Consider the following 17,091-nt stretch of genomic DNA (forward strand, 5'->3'; position numbering starts at 1 on the left):
TACTTAATGCAGACGGCATTGGGTTTTTTACCAACTATATATATATATATATATATATACAACGGTTCCATCTGAACTGTCTGTTATACAATTAAAAAATTAAAATATAGTAATTAGTATACAAATCTGTTTTGACTTAAAAGAATCGTTACCAGTCTATAAAATTGACAAAAAAATAAAATTCCATTAAATTTAAAATTAAAAGAAAAAAACATGAGTAAAATTGAGTGAGGCGCCTCTGTTTTGTTTGTTGTTTTGATTCATGGTTTAACCTTCAAATTTTAATTCCTGTCTCTGTATGAGTTGTCTTCGTAGTATGTAGTTTATACTTTATAGGTGTATGGGATGTTTTATATTTTTATAAAGAATAACCCATTTTTATCTTTGTTAAATTGATATATTTCTTCACAATAAACGGTAATTAATTTATATTCTTATAGAAACGCTCATAGGAAAAAATACATGCTCACTCATCTTAAAAGTCTATTCTGAGTGACGTCTGTTTTCTTCTTTTCTTAGTGTCCTGTATTTATATTGACACATATCAATATCGTATAGAAAATACTACACCAAACAGTATGTATGTACATTTTTAGTGCGTATCTACGATACGCTACAGGTGATCTTCAGTGGCGCCAGTCGCGTAATACGCAGAAATAGCCTACATAATTATTGTAGCGAACGCCAAATTGTAGTTTAGAGACCTAGAGGATAATTTTTGTTTCGTTATAGATTTTACAATGATTCGAAATCTTAGCAAAACGTTAAAGTTACAAAAGGCAAAATTTGCGACTGCAGCAGCGCCGGCACCCCACACCACCCCGGATGTTTTGTACACTGGAGTAAGTACTTGCTTTTGCATACTTACAACAAATATGTACATATTATTGTGCATAGTTTAAAACTTTTTCATTCATAAATATATATGTAATAATTTATTAATATTTTTTGCTTGCATAATAAATTTTATTATTTAAGCAGTAATTGCCTTAACTCTCAATATCTAATCAAATATTGCAAGCATACTATATACATAAGCATAGGTATAAGTTTCGTTAATATTTCAATAAATTTCTGTTAAACATTTATTATAATACAGGCTGTTGACTAACCTATATTTGGTTTAAAAAAATTTTGCTCATACAATACTTATTTACAGATATTTATCAATAATGAGTGGGTGAAAGCTGCTGATGGCAAAACATTTCCAACTGTTAATCCTACCAACGAAAAAGTTATTGCGGACATTCAACAGGGTGGAAAAACAGATATTGATAAAGCAGTCCAAGCAGCAAAAGATGCCTTCAAGTAAGATCTAAATGATAATTTTAGTTATTATGAACTATTTTCTAGTACTAATTAATAACATAAAATTAAGGATTTCACTTATAAAAAAACAAGACTCTTGCAACTGAACTTCTTTTGTATACAATGCACTGACATACTAATATAGCAAATGTTGAAAATTTTTATATTTAAAAAAAGGCTGGGCTCACCATGGAGGACAATGGATGCATCTCATCGGGGCTACCTATTAAACAAATTGGCTGATCTTATTGAGAGAGATAGGACTTATATAGCAGTAAGTTTTTTGAAGAAATTTTGTAACTTTCCTACAAATATATTTTATAATTCCATTCTATAGTACCTGAGCTTTATATCAACTGATAATACTTCTATAAATCTTACTGAAATATAATATTTATATCAATAATAAAAATGTCTGAATTTTTGGGTTCTTCACTCATTTTTGCTTTAAAGAGCCTAAGTTAAGCCAAACAGGCATAAAGGCGTATAAATATACCGTAAGGCGTATAAATGCCACCATTACTTAAAATCCTTGCATTGAACTTGCACATAGCAACAAAGTGAGAACTATCTTAAGAGAGACTAGCTACCCATTCCGTCTTAGCAAGGGCAATAATTATCTGTGAACATAAAAAAAGTATGTCCCTTAACCCTCCTCGTGAATTCATTTTAGGTGTCGGTGAAATTCGCAATAAATTCCTATAAATAATCCTCAATAAAATTATGTTATCTTTAACAGTAAAAAAATAAAATATAGGCTTATTTATCCTAGATGGTTTTTATTTTTTACTGATATTGATTTAATTAACTACTATACTTATAAAAGGTTCTTGGAGTTGAAAAATTAATGTGTTGTTGAAATACAACCAAATTACCTTCTACTATTTCCGCTAGCATAAATCTTAATCTTGTTTTTTTTTTGAATGTTTTCTAACCGAAAATGTGGAGTGAACTTCATCTGAGATATACAACGGGAGCGATGTTACTGAAGTTTTTGAAATAATTTAATAAGTTTTTTTTAGAGCTTGGAGACATTAGATAATGGTAAGCCGTTCTTGGCCGCGTACTACGGAGATGTAGCGGGTTCAATAAAGAACCTGCGCTACTACGCGGGTTGGGCTGACAAGAATCATGGCAAAGTGTTACCAACAGACGGCAAATACTTTGCGTACACTCGTCACGAGCCTGTTGGTATGTTCATTAAAATAGTTTCTGATATTTAAATAAATTTAAAGATTTACGTATTGATTCAGTTATGTTTATTTCATAGTTAAATCAAAAAAATTAACTCACTTCCCGTCTATACCCGCCTACATATACGCTTTGTACTAACAAGTCTTCATGCGAAATAAGACGCAGGCAGAAGCTTGTTACTACTGTATGAATAAATTGAAAATATGATTTTAAAGTAAGAAAAAGTACTTTTATAATTATTTTTTGTAAAATAAATTAATTTTATTATAAAGTGATTACTAGTATTTAACTGAAAGTTATCAAATATTCTTAATGTATAAATTTCGCAAGCAGAAGGTATAATATGAAAAATTATCCACGTCGTCAGTACCTATGATTAAACTGCATATGCACGCAAATTAATCATTACCACGCAAACTTTTATTGTAGATATAAAAGTAGTAATATTTCAACTAACAACCAATTTACTTCTAGCTCCCTCAGCTTCCTCTCTATAAGCACGTAAATGTAAAACGGAACGCGACTTATTCGAATACCCAGTTATTTTTAAATTATAAAAAGAGAGATCAGTGCTTTTGTTAAGGTGTAATAAAACTAATTTTAAAGAATATATTGGATTACCTACTAGATCAAACTGCACAAAAATCATGAAAGAATCATTTGGTTTGGTGTGAAACATTTTCTTTTTAATTATTAATCATGGACGAAGTAACGGGTATATAATTAATAATATAATACCAGTATAATACGATCATGTATGTGAAGCGTTTACTATATTTCCGCTGATTATATTTCCATTTTTAAATAAATTTTTGATTGTAAAAGTAAATTTTCTCTAAGCGAATAGAATTTGTAAGAGTACAATACAAAAACACATTAAAATTGTAATTGGTAATTTTCAGTTAGAAATCGTTACAAACACGATATCGCATTTTTACACGCGTTTTCGCAACGGAAATTTTTTTGACATTTAAATTATATTTACAAATTTTCCGTTATATTAGAATGTTTTCGTTTCGCCTTATTATCAATAAATTCGCCGAGATTCCTGTCTGTAAAAACACCATACTGTTTCAAATTATATATACATTCAAATTCATTTTTACTTTAAATAATATATAATATGTCGGAGAAATTGCCTTCTTCGTTATCATCACGACACGAATACAGATGGTACAATATTTAATTTAAAGTTGTTTCCTAACACTTCAAACGGCACTTAAACCTAAATTATAATGAGTAGCGGGTTCAAGGCACCAATCTTACTTTCAACCACAAATCTCTTACAGCCAACTCGGTCTAACGTCTATTCACCACAATGTTTTACGGAATCCTCAAAAACAACCCTGTCTCGTTCCTCCGAAAGCATTCTCTAAAGGTCAACATGACGCCTTGACCCGAGGCACGTGCTCGTCTCTAAATGGCACGGCAAATACGAACAGTAGTCGTACTTTTATTCTTTATTATTATTTTAAACTAGGAAACAAATGAATGATAACAAATAAAATAAAGAATCTTAAAAGTAGTACAAACAAAATCTCAGCAAAAGGAGGAATGAAATACAGCGGTCAATTGTCTCAATCAGAATATTTGCTGACATATATATATTTAAACGTAAGAATGAATTATTAATTTTATTAAAGTCTGTAATAAAACGTATGATTTTATAAGTTATTAAAATGTGAATACTAAATTATTATATTATACTAAATGTTTATAATCCTTTATATTTATAGTATTTGTAGTGTTTCTTTAACATTGAGTGAGACTGATCTATTAATTTGCAAATGTCTGAATCTGGTTTAGATTTTATGTATTCTTGTTTTATTTATATGTGATATGATGTTCTAAATTTAAATTTTTATTAAGTAGTTCTCAATTGCATTAGTATTAAATATTCTAAGATCATTTTTTTCCTGAACATAACTTTACATCTTATATTAATTTTAAGAGTTGTTAAAATAAATCCTTCTTTATAGTTATTGTAATCGCTATCTAGTCCTTTTATCGGATTAAACCTTTGTTATAATTGTGTAAGAGAGAGTGGGGAGATAGTTGGATAAATGTAACTGTAATGTCATTTTATTCAATTCTGGATTATCTTAACACACTTGTTTAAATGATTGCTTATGACAGCCAAGGATGAATGAATTGAAAATGAAATGAATGAGATTTTTTGCAGGTGTTTGCGGTCAAATAATACCATGGAACTTCCCATTGTTGATGGCGGCGTGGAAGTTGGGCCCCGCCCTTGCAACAGGCAACACATTGGTGCTAAAACCAGCTGAACAAACGCCACTCACAGCCTTATATTTAGCACAACTTGTTAAGGTATCTAACATTCTATATCACTGTGTTTCAGGTTCTTATAAATCTACTGAGTTTTTCTAAATGTAATATAAATTTTCACTGGGTTTGTTATCCAAAAAATGCTGTCAAATGCACTCTTTATAGTTTATGCTTCGTAGCAACTACAACCACAATAGTATTTTAAATAAAAATATACTGTCATCATAACACTATTTTTTATATTGTATTATGTATTAGTGTGAGTTTCATGAACTGAAATGTTTTAAAATAAATAAAACTAAATAAATAAAAATAATTCAATTAACTAAATCACTTACACTTATTTCGATATTTCTAGAACAAGCAAATAAAATAGACAAACCAACATTTTGACAAAAAACAAATTTATGTTTATAGCACATTTATTTAAAGTAAATCTTAAATAACATAAACCACTACATGTCACACCTCGTCGTGCGAGTTTGCTTATCTTGTCAAGGCCGTGCATAAATTATTTAAAGAAATCTGTAAACTGTGTGCAATTATTAGATTACTTTGAACATTTAGTTACATTTCTGTATTTAATAAATTAACGAGGGCGTTATAATCACACTACTTGTCCCTAAATGGCTAAATTACGACATTAAAACTGTTCTCTCATGGTAGTTCGCATGGTATAATTAATTTTGTTAATAAGAATAAAGTTCTTTCAATATTATAATATAGAACACGCCTATATGATATTTCCGAAGTAGTTGTCGCCCGAGCCCGTTGGGATGCTACAAGCCCAACAGACCTAAGTCAAACAAACAAAATATCTTTAGATAAGATATTTTGTTTGTATCTATCATCTAGGTAAACAAGTAAACTTATAATATAACGTCAAAAAAAATTATTGTAAATTTACATTTACTACCAGTTCGCAAGTCAAGGGCGTAGAGCGGGCAAGAGTTTAAGCAAAAAGTCTCTTTTTAGGAAAGGGGAGATTTAACACTGCTCCTAAAAAAAAGAAAAGATACTTGCGTATCGGCACTTCGATTGAAACTTGATCGTATTCTTTTTTTTAATCTATGTATGTGTATGTGTATGTTTGTTGGTTAGATATCTTTTACTGGTTAGTTTTTTTTATATAGAACAGGGGGCAAACGGATCTCTTACATAAAATGTTTTATAGGAAGCCGGCTTCCCTGAGGGTGTAGTAAACGTTGTGCCAGGATTTGGCGATGCTGGCGCAGCCTTAGTTGACCATGCCGATGTTGATAAAATTGCTTTCACTGGTAAGTATATCCGCATTGGCTAAAATAAAATGTTTGTATATCACATTAAACGTGTTTCAAGCAAGAATCTTGATATGATTGTAATTCCCGGGATAGCATACACAATAAACGGATCTGTCAGGATTTTTTTACAATTATACCTTTTTTTTACTATTTAAATACTATTTCTATTGATTTTTTTACTCTACTTTCATAATCTTCATCTTTTCTTTTCTATCATAAAAAAACAGACCAAAAAATCAGTATAAAATTTAAATATGAGTTCGTTTTGTGCTGCCAAAAAAAATGTCGTTCAAAGAAGCGTATATCATGATTTCTAACAGGTTCCACAGAAGTCGGTAAACTAATCCAGAAAGGTGCTGCGGGCACAGTGAAGAGGATCACTTTGGAATTGGGCGGAAAATCACCAAATATTATATTAAACGATTGCGACTTAAACCACGCCGTGGAAATGTCTCATATGGCGCTGTTCTACAATATGGGACAATGTTGCTGTGCGGGTAAGTTGCCATATCAAAAACATTTCTCTAATAAATTGCGGAGTCCTTCCTCTGTCAAGTCACTGACTGGCCCAAGGCCCCATCGCATAAGGTTGAGAAGTTGTAGGGTAGACCGGGGCGAATCGGATCACATTTTCTTTGAGGTTGAGAAAATCATACTTAAGTGTTATATAATGTTATTTTTATTGATAAAATCGTAAGTAACAATTAGCTATTGATTAAACATTTAAAAACCTTAATCATACATATATTCTCTTAATTAGCTACCAAAAACTAAAAAAGTAAAATATCCCCATTCCATCCATTATATAAAAAAAGTTATTTTTTATAGAACATTATTATATTTTACATTATTATCAAAATAGGGGCATTTGACAATTCTCTTCTAAATAAATTATCACGTCGTAGTAATGAACTTCTATTTTTTTTCGGGGTGTTAGCAAGTATAAATCGTAAATGTATGTTTGTTCAATAAATACTTCGGAAATTAAATTAAGATTATACATATTTCAACATGAGCACAGTACTAGCTTCATGCAATTGGTTCAGTAGCGAGAAATAGACGTTTTTGAAAGGCATACCCTTGTGCTAAAGTAAATAATGTTGACTGGTATTTGGTATTTATCGCAGTCTAGCAAATGTCTGATAAGCATATATTACATAAGATAAAATACGTATAAATACGATTGCCGATAAACTGTTTTGCAATTATCTTTATATATATATATAAAGATAATTGCAAACTATCTAGCGTCATTTGGATTGAATACGAGAACATTTTGGTTGAATACGATTATTATATTCTTAATAGTACGGCAACGCACTCGCGAGCCCTCTGGCATTGAGTGTCCATGGGCGGATGTATCATGCTCGTTTGCCCCCTGTTATATAAAAAATAATTAGATACAACTTGTGGAAATCATTTTCGCTTAATAACGTGGGTTACTTATCAATTTATATATTTTTAAATACAATTATAATTTATCTACTTTTGAGAAGGGCATTATAATAATAATTTTAATCCTTTAATAAAGCAAGCTTATTTATTACTAATTAAGAGTATAAACAGTCATTGCAAAATGTAGAAAAAAGATAACTGCACTAGTGAGAAATAAAATATAGGTATAAATAAAAGATGTGGCAAATTTTAATAATAACAGTTGTATAATTATTAATAATCTATCTTAATTGGAGCAGTATTGGCCTAGTAATGGCTTCAGGGTGCGATTTTAATTTCTGATGTCATAGGTTCTATACGGTGACTTTCTTTCTATACGGGCATTTAACATTTGCTTGAAGGTGGATTAAAATATCGCGAGGACTTGCTTTAGAGTTTAGAGTGTTAGGCACACAAGTCTGATACCTACTTCCTTATTAGATTGACAAATGATCAGGAAACAGATACAGAATTCTGAGGCGCAGGCCTAAAAATATTGTTACGCCAGTGATTTATTTTTTAAAACTATCCTATTTACGCCCCTGAAAGTATTTGTAGACGTTTTTTCTTTTCTATTCGTTCCAGGTTCACGTACCTTTGTCCAAGACGAAATCTATGACAAATTCGTTGAGATGTCAGCGGAGCGTGCTAAGAGACGAATTGTGGGCAATCCTTTCGATCCTAAGACTGAACAAGGACCACAGGTATTTTTAATATTTAAGTATTTGACTGATCCAACTGAATTGCATGCTCTGTGCATTTTTCTTTTAATTTTATCAGTGCAACTATAAAAAATTATATTTAAGCACACACTAGCGGCTTGTAGTCGATCAATACGATTAAATAATTGTTTAGAGATTATTATCTTAATTTTTTGTCGTGTATTGTATACCTTGGGATTCGGGATTAGATTTCTGACTAAACAATTATTAGTTAATAACCTTCTAATATAACCTTATTATATCACTTATATGATATATTGATGTCGCCACTTTTTGTTCAAAGTGAATAGAGTTATCAGGAAATAACAGCAATTCGAGGCTAACTTCACACGAATTCCAGATTGACTTGGAGCAACACGAAAAAATTCTTAGTCTGATAGAAAGCGGGAAAAGGCAAGGCGCGAATTTAGTAACGGGTGGAAAACGTCAAGGTGATACGGGATACTTCGTCGAACCCACTATCTTCGCAGATGTTAAGGATGACATGGATATCGCTAAGACTGAGGTAAAAATTATTAAGCGTTCAACCCAGGTCGTTTGATCTTTAAAAAAGTATTCTTCAAATTAAACACATACACACCATCACATACATACCCACACTTTTACATCATCACACAACACAACTAATTTAAGCTTAGTTAAATAAATTAAATCGCAATTAGTCAAATGTATTAAATAATTTTTGTTTGTTTGTTTTTTATTATCTTTTTATTGTTAAATATATCATGTATTCCATATTTGGCTATATTCTCAGTGTATTTGTATGTCATTATGTATGATTTATGTTAGCTGTACTGTTATTTATTTATTTATTTAGTACTCCTAGTACTAAATAAATAAATAAGTAAATAAAAATTTTTTACACTAAATTATTTTTTAAACTGTATTTAAATTATTCTTACTATAAATAGCACTTGCTCGTAGGCAATATAAATGACCTTTTGACCGAGATCATTTAGTTATCCTATATTAATTCACTTGTTTAATATTCGTTACAGATTTTTGGTCCAGTGCAACAGATAATTAAATTCTCAGATTTAGATGAAGTTATCGCTCGCGCCAATAACTCAGAGTATGGACTCGCAGCCGGCATCTTCACCAAGGACTTAGATAAAGCCAATTATCTCATTCAGGTAATTTTTATAGTAAACTCAAGGGTTCCAAAAATACCTGTTTGAATTAACTATCAACAGTTTTGTTTTTAAAATTAAAAATGTTAATAAGTAAAATACACTGAATATTTCAATACTCAATAATTCGTATCTTATGTCACAAGCTCTTAAACTATGTATAATATACAAACTTATACAGAAAAAAATAGTTGACAGCTCTTAAATCTGAATGAAGCTTTAAGATTATGACAAAATAAGTATAATACTAAAATTACTACATAAATAATTAAATTTTTTTACACACAATTTGATGAATAGAGACACAAAGTACTTTAAGCTTGCTTTATTAAGACTGATTTTATTATATGTTATTTATTATATTATACTATATGATTTCTTATATGTTTATTAACTGTTAGCTGTTGTACAAAGAAAGGATCATTAATTTTAATAAGAACTAATATTAAGCTTTGTATTATAGATATAAATGTGTAATTCAAGAAATATTTGTTTACGGATTCACAAGCGTTGACTGAAGCGACGCCATCATCATCATCAAAAAGACCAACACTTTTTTTATAGAACAGGGGGCAAACGGGCAGGAGGCTCACCTGATGTTAAGTGATACCGCCACCCATGGACACTCTCCAGAGGGCATGCGAGTGCGTTGCCGGCCTTTTATGGTTGTTAAAATTATGATTAAAATCAGGCATTAAAAATAGTAGTTTGTAAAGGCCTAATAATTTGCAATCTGAAGTAGCCTGTTCTTTTATTTAAACTTTTTACAATAATTCAAACATCAATATTGCAGGGTCTCCGTGCTGGTACAGTTTGGGTGAACGATTACAATGTGTTCGGTCAACAAGTGCCATTTGGTGGGTTCAAGCAATCCGGCCTTGGAAGGGAAAACGGTCCATATGGCATTAACAATTATACAGAAGTTAAGTCTGTAGTTGTTAGATTGACTGAGAAAAACTCTTAATTATCTGCACAAAACACAAGCATTTTTCTAAATGTTTAATTTTTATGCAATTCTGACAATACCAATTTTTTTTATTTTGTCGCACAAAATATTGTTTATAACTCAACTAGTCTAACAATTGTGTTTATTATTCAATATGTATATTTGGAGGTTTTTAACCTAGTCGTGTTAAGTAAAACTTCTTTAAAACATTTGTAATCAAATTATATTTTAAGAGGGTAAATCCAAAATGGCGCCAAATTCAAATGGTGCGTTTACTTAAGTTGATGAATTTTGTATGTGTAACAGTAACTTCATGCCTAGTCTATTATATATGTATAGAAATAATATACTATTTTGTCTGCCAATATAATTAATATACTACTTAAATGTATAATGTTTATTTACTAGTCTTCCATTATCAGTGGTTTGGTTGTAAAGCATTTAATTTTTTTGCTAACTTAAATGTTACTTTCATTGAAATATATTTTTATATGGGAAACTGTTATTTTTATTTTAAAAACATCCCTTACAACGTCAAACAAAGACGGGAATAGAATTTGTGACTGATGTCCTACCACGGTGTCCGATTATTTGTTTGAATCCAAGCCATTTGTAAGAACAGAAAAAAAAATCATACATTGGTCGTATCATTTTGGGTAAAGTTTTTAAATGATAGGCGGTTACTATTGATGTATTATAAGAAGACGAAATATTAGGAATTAGAACTCGTTAAATTGTTTTATTCTTTAAAGAAAACACTTTTTTAAAGGATTTAATCTATGTATTATTATTACATAATTTTACGTTTTTCATAGCTTCAATCCGTTAAAAATGTGTTTTATTTTAATGTGTAAAAGTATTAATAAAAGACAATACTATAGTCTTTATTTTACAAAATAATATCACAGTATTGTAACCTGTAATGTAACCTTAACAGCCTTGTTCAGAAGCGCGACAAATGCATGTAAAAGTACTTTTTTTTAATTTAGAGTTTATGTTGGATAGTGTTAGGTTATCTATTATCTGCTTGGGTAGACTTTTTATTAGCCGCGGTAGCAAATACCTCAACATTCTTTCGCCATACACGTTGTTTGCTCTCGATGTACAGAGCCGAACTTTCTCGAATCTATACGTCGTGCTCCACTCGTTTCTTTATGTCATTTTGAAAAAAGTGCACGACTAGAAGACATTTATTTAATTAATTATATTGGCTAAATATAACAAATCTAACCAAAAGCGGATGCCGTTTGAGAATCTCACGACCACCGATAAGGGAAGTGGAATATTGGTTATTGCACGTAAGTTGTAACAGCAAATACAGCCAAAAACTAATTAACGCCTAGAAAAGTTTCTGGGGTAATTGGCATACAGATGGTGTTGCTTTTAATTTTCTTGTGTATAATAATTTTGTAATGGCACAATAATAGACCGTTAATAAGTGGGATAAGATTTCGTCTTGAAGTTGCCTACCTATCCGAGACAATGAACACAAGCGACTGCACCTTAATAAATCGTATGTATTTGCAAAATCATAATGATCTGTTATTTATAAAATAGTAATCGCCAACGTCCATACCACGTTGAATACACCGGTTCTCGTCCGATCACCGAAGTTAAGCAACGTCGGGCGAGGTCAGTACTTGGATGGGTGACCGCCTGGGAACACCTCGTGATGTTGGCTTTTTGTTTTCTTTTTTATTTCAATATTTTAAACATACAGTGGTTGTATTTTGAGAAAAAATATCGCCTTCACTACTTTCAAATAAAGCCGTTATTGGTATTTTTAATGTTCAGTAATGAAACAATAAATGTTGTACCATTACAGTACGAGCATGGACGATGTTTTTCAGCCCAATGAAAAAGTGGACCAAGCCACTGAGACAGAAAATATAGAGGACTACAAACGCAACTTGAGTTGTAGTAAACTTCAAAGCCTTTGCGTCTGACTGTCTGTTTGCTATAAGCTAGGGCGGGTGGCTAATGGCTAGTCTCTAATAAGATACTTCTAGCTTCGCTTTGTGCAAGTCTGATGCAAAGATGTTAAGTCATGGAGGCAGATTGTTTATACGTCAAGATATTTTTGTTTTTAAGCCACATAACATTAATTGATATAGGCCCTTACAAGCAAAAATTATTGACAGATCACGAACCCAAAAATTCTGCATGACCGGGGCAAATATTTCGCCCGTCATGCTGAAAGTTAAACTTATATCAACATTTCAGACAATGATAACATGACAGGCGAAATATTTAATTGATTGAGAGTGAATTATAATTCTGGCTTCAATTATGCTTGCAGTTAATAACTGAATTCGTTAACCATATCAAATCCTATATACGTACAAAATTATTCAGGTACTCTTACGTGTATAGGTTATAACATTTATATTTCATCTATATATCAATCTGATAAAAAAAGGTTTAGGATCTACTAGTCATATCATATAAATAAATTAAAATTTTATATACATACATATTTTCGTAATATATGTATACAGAACCCGAGAGTATCACTAGAGTAGGTACCATCTAAGATAAATACGCCTACGAACAGAAAAGATTATTTTCAATTATTAGAGTTGAAAAATTTATATATATTTGAAATACAACAAAATACACTTCAACTATGTCCACATAAAATCTTTAAGTCCTATATCTTATCTTATCTTGTTAATTAAACCATTTGGACATTTTCTTGCAAAAGCCATGTGATAAACTTCATCGGAATAAAAATATTTTCTCTAGAGCTTCGAGACATTAGATTATGGTAAGCCATTCTTGGCCGTGATAATCGATTTTTAAATGATGGATTTGATGGACGGCCTGAATTTACGGTTTTCCCACGACTAGCGCAAGAGCATCTCCTGTAAGACTCGAACTTCGACTTCATATCGGAATGTCACGGGGTGGTTAATCGCCAAAAGGGCAGGATGGAAGTTCACTAGAGTAAGCGAATTACGAAGTAAGAAAGGTCCTCGCCTTCCCCGGTGAAGGTGGGTTTTACCCTAATCTATTTATGGCTATTATTAAAGGACGCGCGGGCGGCTTTTAATTTGTCAGTTGCTATCGTGATTGGATCATCCAGATCCGTTAGTACGTGTCTGAGCCATCTACGAGCCTTTTTATCGGGAAAGGGTTGTAATTGATGCCTTTACGCACCAATGGGTTGGAATGGTGTTTAGCCTTTTCGAAGTAACGTGTGGACTTCATCCATTGGGCTATGGTAGGGAGCTCCAGGTCGTAGTGGAGACCGACGTTCCACACGGCCAAAACCCGGCCTTACCCGGCTCAAAAAGTATGAAGGGTGGGCTGCAAGAATCATGTCAAGGTCGGTGAACACTTTGCGTACACACGTCACGAGTTTGTTGGTAAATTAATTAAAATAATCTAGTTTCTGATATCGAAATAAATTTAAAATAAAAACTGATAACTTATAACGATCTGATTAGGTTATGTTTGTTTCGTATGCTTTTACTCATCTTCTACGCAATTATAATATAATCTCTACATGATAAATAAACTCGCTTCCCGTCTGTACACCTAGGTATCTATTATACGCTAACTAACGCTAATACGCTGAACTAACAAATTACATGCGAATTCAAGACGCAGCAAGTTGCATGCTACTTAGATAAATAAATGAAAATTAGATTTTCAAATAAGAAAAGGGACTTTTATTTCTCTACAAATACGTTATAAATTAGAATATACAATAATAAATTATGTTAAACCATAATAGTCTGTGTACTTTTCTCTAAAGCTGCAAAATTTATGAACTTAATAAAAGGCGTTATTTATTACTACGCAACTTGTAGATATAGGTAAATAAAAAATACTTCAACCAATCCCCGTAGGTATATACTTAGACTTACTACTTTTTACGCAAGTAAACGCATGAATTTATGTTTAAACTAAGTATGAAAATAAGAGAAATCAGTGCTTTTGTTAAAGCGATGTACCTAATAAGACTAATTTTAAAGAATATAGGGTTATGATTGGAAACTTTGATTGCTAGGTCAAACTACACGTGAACGATGAATGAAACATGACAAGTGTTTTAAGTATGAAAAAATAAATTTGTTTACTAAACCTTGAAACATTATTAATAATAAACGAAGCAACTGGTATAGAATTAATAATATAATATTGTAAATCGAGCATTATCGTTGATGATGTGAATCGGTTTGCTTTGTTTCCGTAAATAGATTTATCATGACTATTGCTAAACCGAGAGGTTTATCCTGTTATAAATTTTGATGACAAAATATTATACCTAATAAAAATTCGAAGCGAATAAATTTTGTAATAAGTGTAACTTTCATAATAAACATGCAAAATTCAATTCTGCAAAATAAACATTGTATTAGAATGTTTTCGTTTCACTTTATATAAATTAAAACTGCCGAGTATCTTGTTTGTAAAAATATGTATTATAAATTTTAAACTTAAGACATAAATTATTTTTATTAAAGTCTGTAATTAAACCAATAAGTTATTGAAATGTAAATTATATAACTATACTAAATATTAATAATCAAATAAAACATTTCCATAAAATTGTGTAATGAGATAAATTTTAAAGTCCCATATACTATATTACATATAAGTTATAATTGGAAAAACTTATCTGCTGGGTCATCCTCCAAAACAAAAATTACTCATGACAAGTATTTCTACAAAAAGCATTTGTCACGGCTACAAACAACGTTGTTGTTATTTTTTTGATAACGTTATCTTTAGATACACTTTAAAGGTTACGTTTGGATTTTAAGCTTTAATTTTTGGAACAATTAATAAACTAGAATTTTATCAATTCTGGATTATCTAAATTTATGTTTGATATGATTTCGTAACACAACCAAGGATTTTACCAGAATTTTTCTCAGGTATTGGTGGTCCAATAATATCTCTTATATATTTTCTATGATCCATGACGGCGTGGAAGTTGGGTCCCGCCTTTGGAACAGCAACACAATAGTTCTAAAACCAACTGAACAGACGACACTTACGTTTTTATTTATATTTCGCTACATTAAAAGGAAATCAAGTAACATAAAAGTATAGGGCAAACAATGGGCCGCATAATATACATATAAGTATGTCTATCATTTCGAAATCACTACGATGGTGATTGTTTCACGGTTTAGGAAAAGTTAATATTTATGTATATCAAGAGCATTTTAGAGGAATAGACGTTTTTTATTTATTGGAATATTGAATTTAATTAAATTTTTAAGCATTTATAAATTTTACAAACAAATTTAAAAAATTGGTTGCCTGTAAAGTCGGTATACGGGCGAAAGTTTAACGTGACAACGACTTTGAGCTGTAAAATAAATTTTAATGTGAATATTCATTCGTATAGTAGGAAGAAGGATGAAATAATAGTAACAATTTACAACATTTATTTATACAAAGAATTATATTTAAAACATTAATTTATACAAAGAATCTCGAACTGTGCTCGAGTGGAAGGGACGCGTGCCTTAATATGATTAGACTGGAAGCGGTATAAACTTCAATTTACCATCGAAATTTTCTTGCAAATGATAGATATGTCATCTCACACCTATAAATCTTCGGTTCTGAAAGATTCCTGTTACAGTTAGTTAAATTATACAAAAACGATTGTACCTGGACCTCAACAAACATAAAGTTATCCAATCTACATATTATATAAAGGCAAAAACAAAAAGCCAACATCAGGAGGTCTTCCGTTAATTAGATCGGAACCGGTGTATTCAACGTGGTATGGACATTGGCAAAAACTTTTCAGAATTACTCAAAAACTACTAACGGAAGGTTTGATTAATTCTCATTTGACAAAGTCTTTGTGCCTTTCGAACGCAATTTCTTTATAAAGATCTTGTAGTTCTCCTTGTAATACAATTTGTATGACTTTTCCGGCGTATTTTCTTTTACATCCAATTCGCATAAGAGCCAAGCATTCTTCCTCAATTTATTACTCCTATCTATAGGCGTATTCGGCAAGCAATAGTTCTTTATATCAAAATTATAAGTCGCACGTTCACTATTTTGCTTCTTGACAATATCGCGAATGGATTGAATTCTGGAACTGTTATTTGTAGCCTTCGACCTTAGACTAAGTGTAGCGGTTCCTGAAAAAATTGTTTTGTCCTAGTTTGGTTTTTCGCAAGAAATTGAGTATGTACAGTTTAAATCGATTTCATTTGATCTCTATCTTCTTAGTTTTAATCAAGAGATAAGTTAGTGAAGCGGAATACTTTATTCCGAGTTTAGGACCACAAGAAAAATAAACATAAATACAACAAATAAGTTACATAACATTAAGAATTAATAGCTAAAGCTAGCTTATTCACGTTTCGTTGCATTAAAGAAAAAAAACACATAAAAATTATAAGGCTTGCAACGGGATGGCATGCTAGTAAGAGAAAAAACTAAAAAAGAAAATTCATGAGTGATGTGCATAATCAAATGTTATATGTGGTTTAGTTCTTAGTTAAAACCTATACCTGTCCCGGTATATTGTCTAATATGCAACTAAAGAAATCTGTGAATCTAGTTAGATAGACTGTTGGCAATTCTAGAGTAGGATAAGAGAAAACATTGATTTAATAAAAAAGATTGGAGAAGAAATTCTATTTAAAAAATATTGTTAATAAAATTTAGTGAGGCGCCGCGCGCGCGTTATACATTGACCAATCTAACTTGACCCATACAAACATATGTTTTATTCCAAACTCAGTTTTAATGCTTTATCTTAAGGGTCGTGTAAAAACGTTATAGGCCTTTATAAAGTGGAGTTT

General features: G+C 31.1%; 1 protein-coding gene and 1 non-coding gene across 2 annotated transcripts; both read left to right on the forward strand.

Moving 5' to 3' along the window:
* Window positions 1-199: 199 nt before the first annotated feature.
* Window positions 200-10,798, forward strand: LOC111003209 (aldehyde dehydrogenase, mitochondrial-like). Its single transcript, XM_045628382.1, has 12 exons — window positions 200-336; window positions 620-842; window positions 1,160-1,308; window positions 1,486-1,582; window positions 2,331-2,499; window positions 4,685-4,833; window positions 5,966-6,068; window positions 6,392-6,568; window positions 8,091-8,209; window positions 8,568-8,732; window positions 9,226-9,360; window positions 10,151-10,798. The coding sequence occupies exons 2-12, from the start codon at window positions 741-743 to the stop codon at window positions 10,319-10,321; spliced, it is 1,536 nt and encodes a 511-aa protein (XP_045484338.1). The 5' UTR covers window positions 200-336; window positions 620-740; the 3' UTR covers window positions 10,322-10,798.
* A 1,067-nt stretch (window positions 10,799-11,865) lies between these two features.
* Window positions 11,866-11,984, forward strand: LOC123689257. Its single transcript, XR_006750277.1, has one exon. It is a non-coding gene; the product is annotated as a 5S ribosomal RNA (ribosomal RNA).
* Window positions 11,985-17,091: the final 5,107 nt, after the last annotated feature.

This window comes from Pieris rapae, chromosome 5 (assembly GCF_905147795.1).
Source record: "Pieris rapae chromosome 5, ilPieRapa1.1, whole genome shotgun sequence".
NCBI lineage: Eukaryota > Metazoa > Arthropoda > Insecta > Lepidoptera > Pieridae > Pieris > Pieris rapae.

Coding starts and splice junctions, on each gene's coding strand:
- LOC111003209 (XM_045628382.1), top strand. CDS start 741: ATGATTCGAAATCTTAGCAAAACGTTAAAGTTACAAAAGGCAAAATTT. Junction 2,500..4,684: donor CACTCGTCACGAGCCTGTTG/GTATGTTCATTA, acceptor GATTTTTTGCAG/GTGTTTGCGGTCAAATAATA. Junction 4,834..5,965: donor ATTTAGCACAACTTGTTAAG/GTATCTAACATT, acceptor AATGTTTTATAG/GAAGCCGGCTTCCCTGAGGG.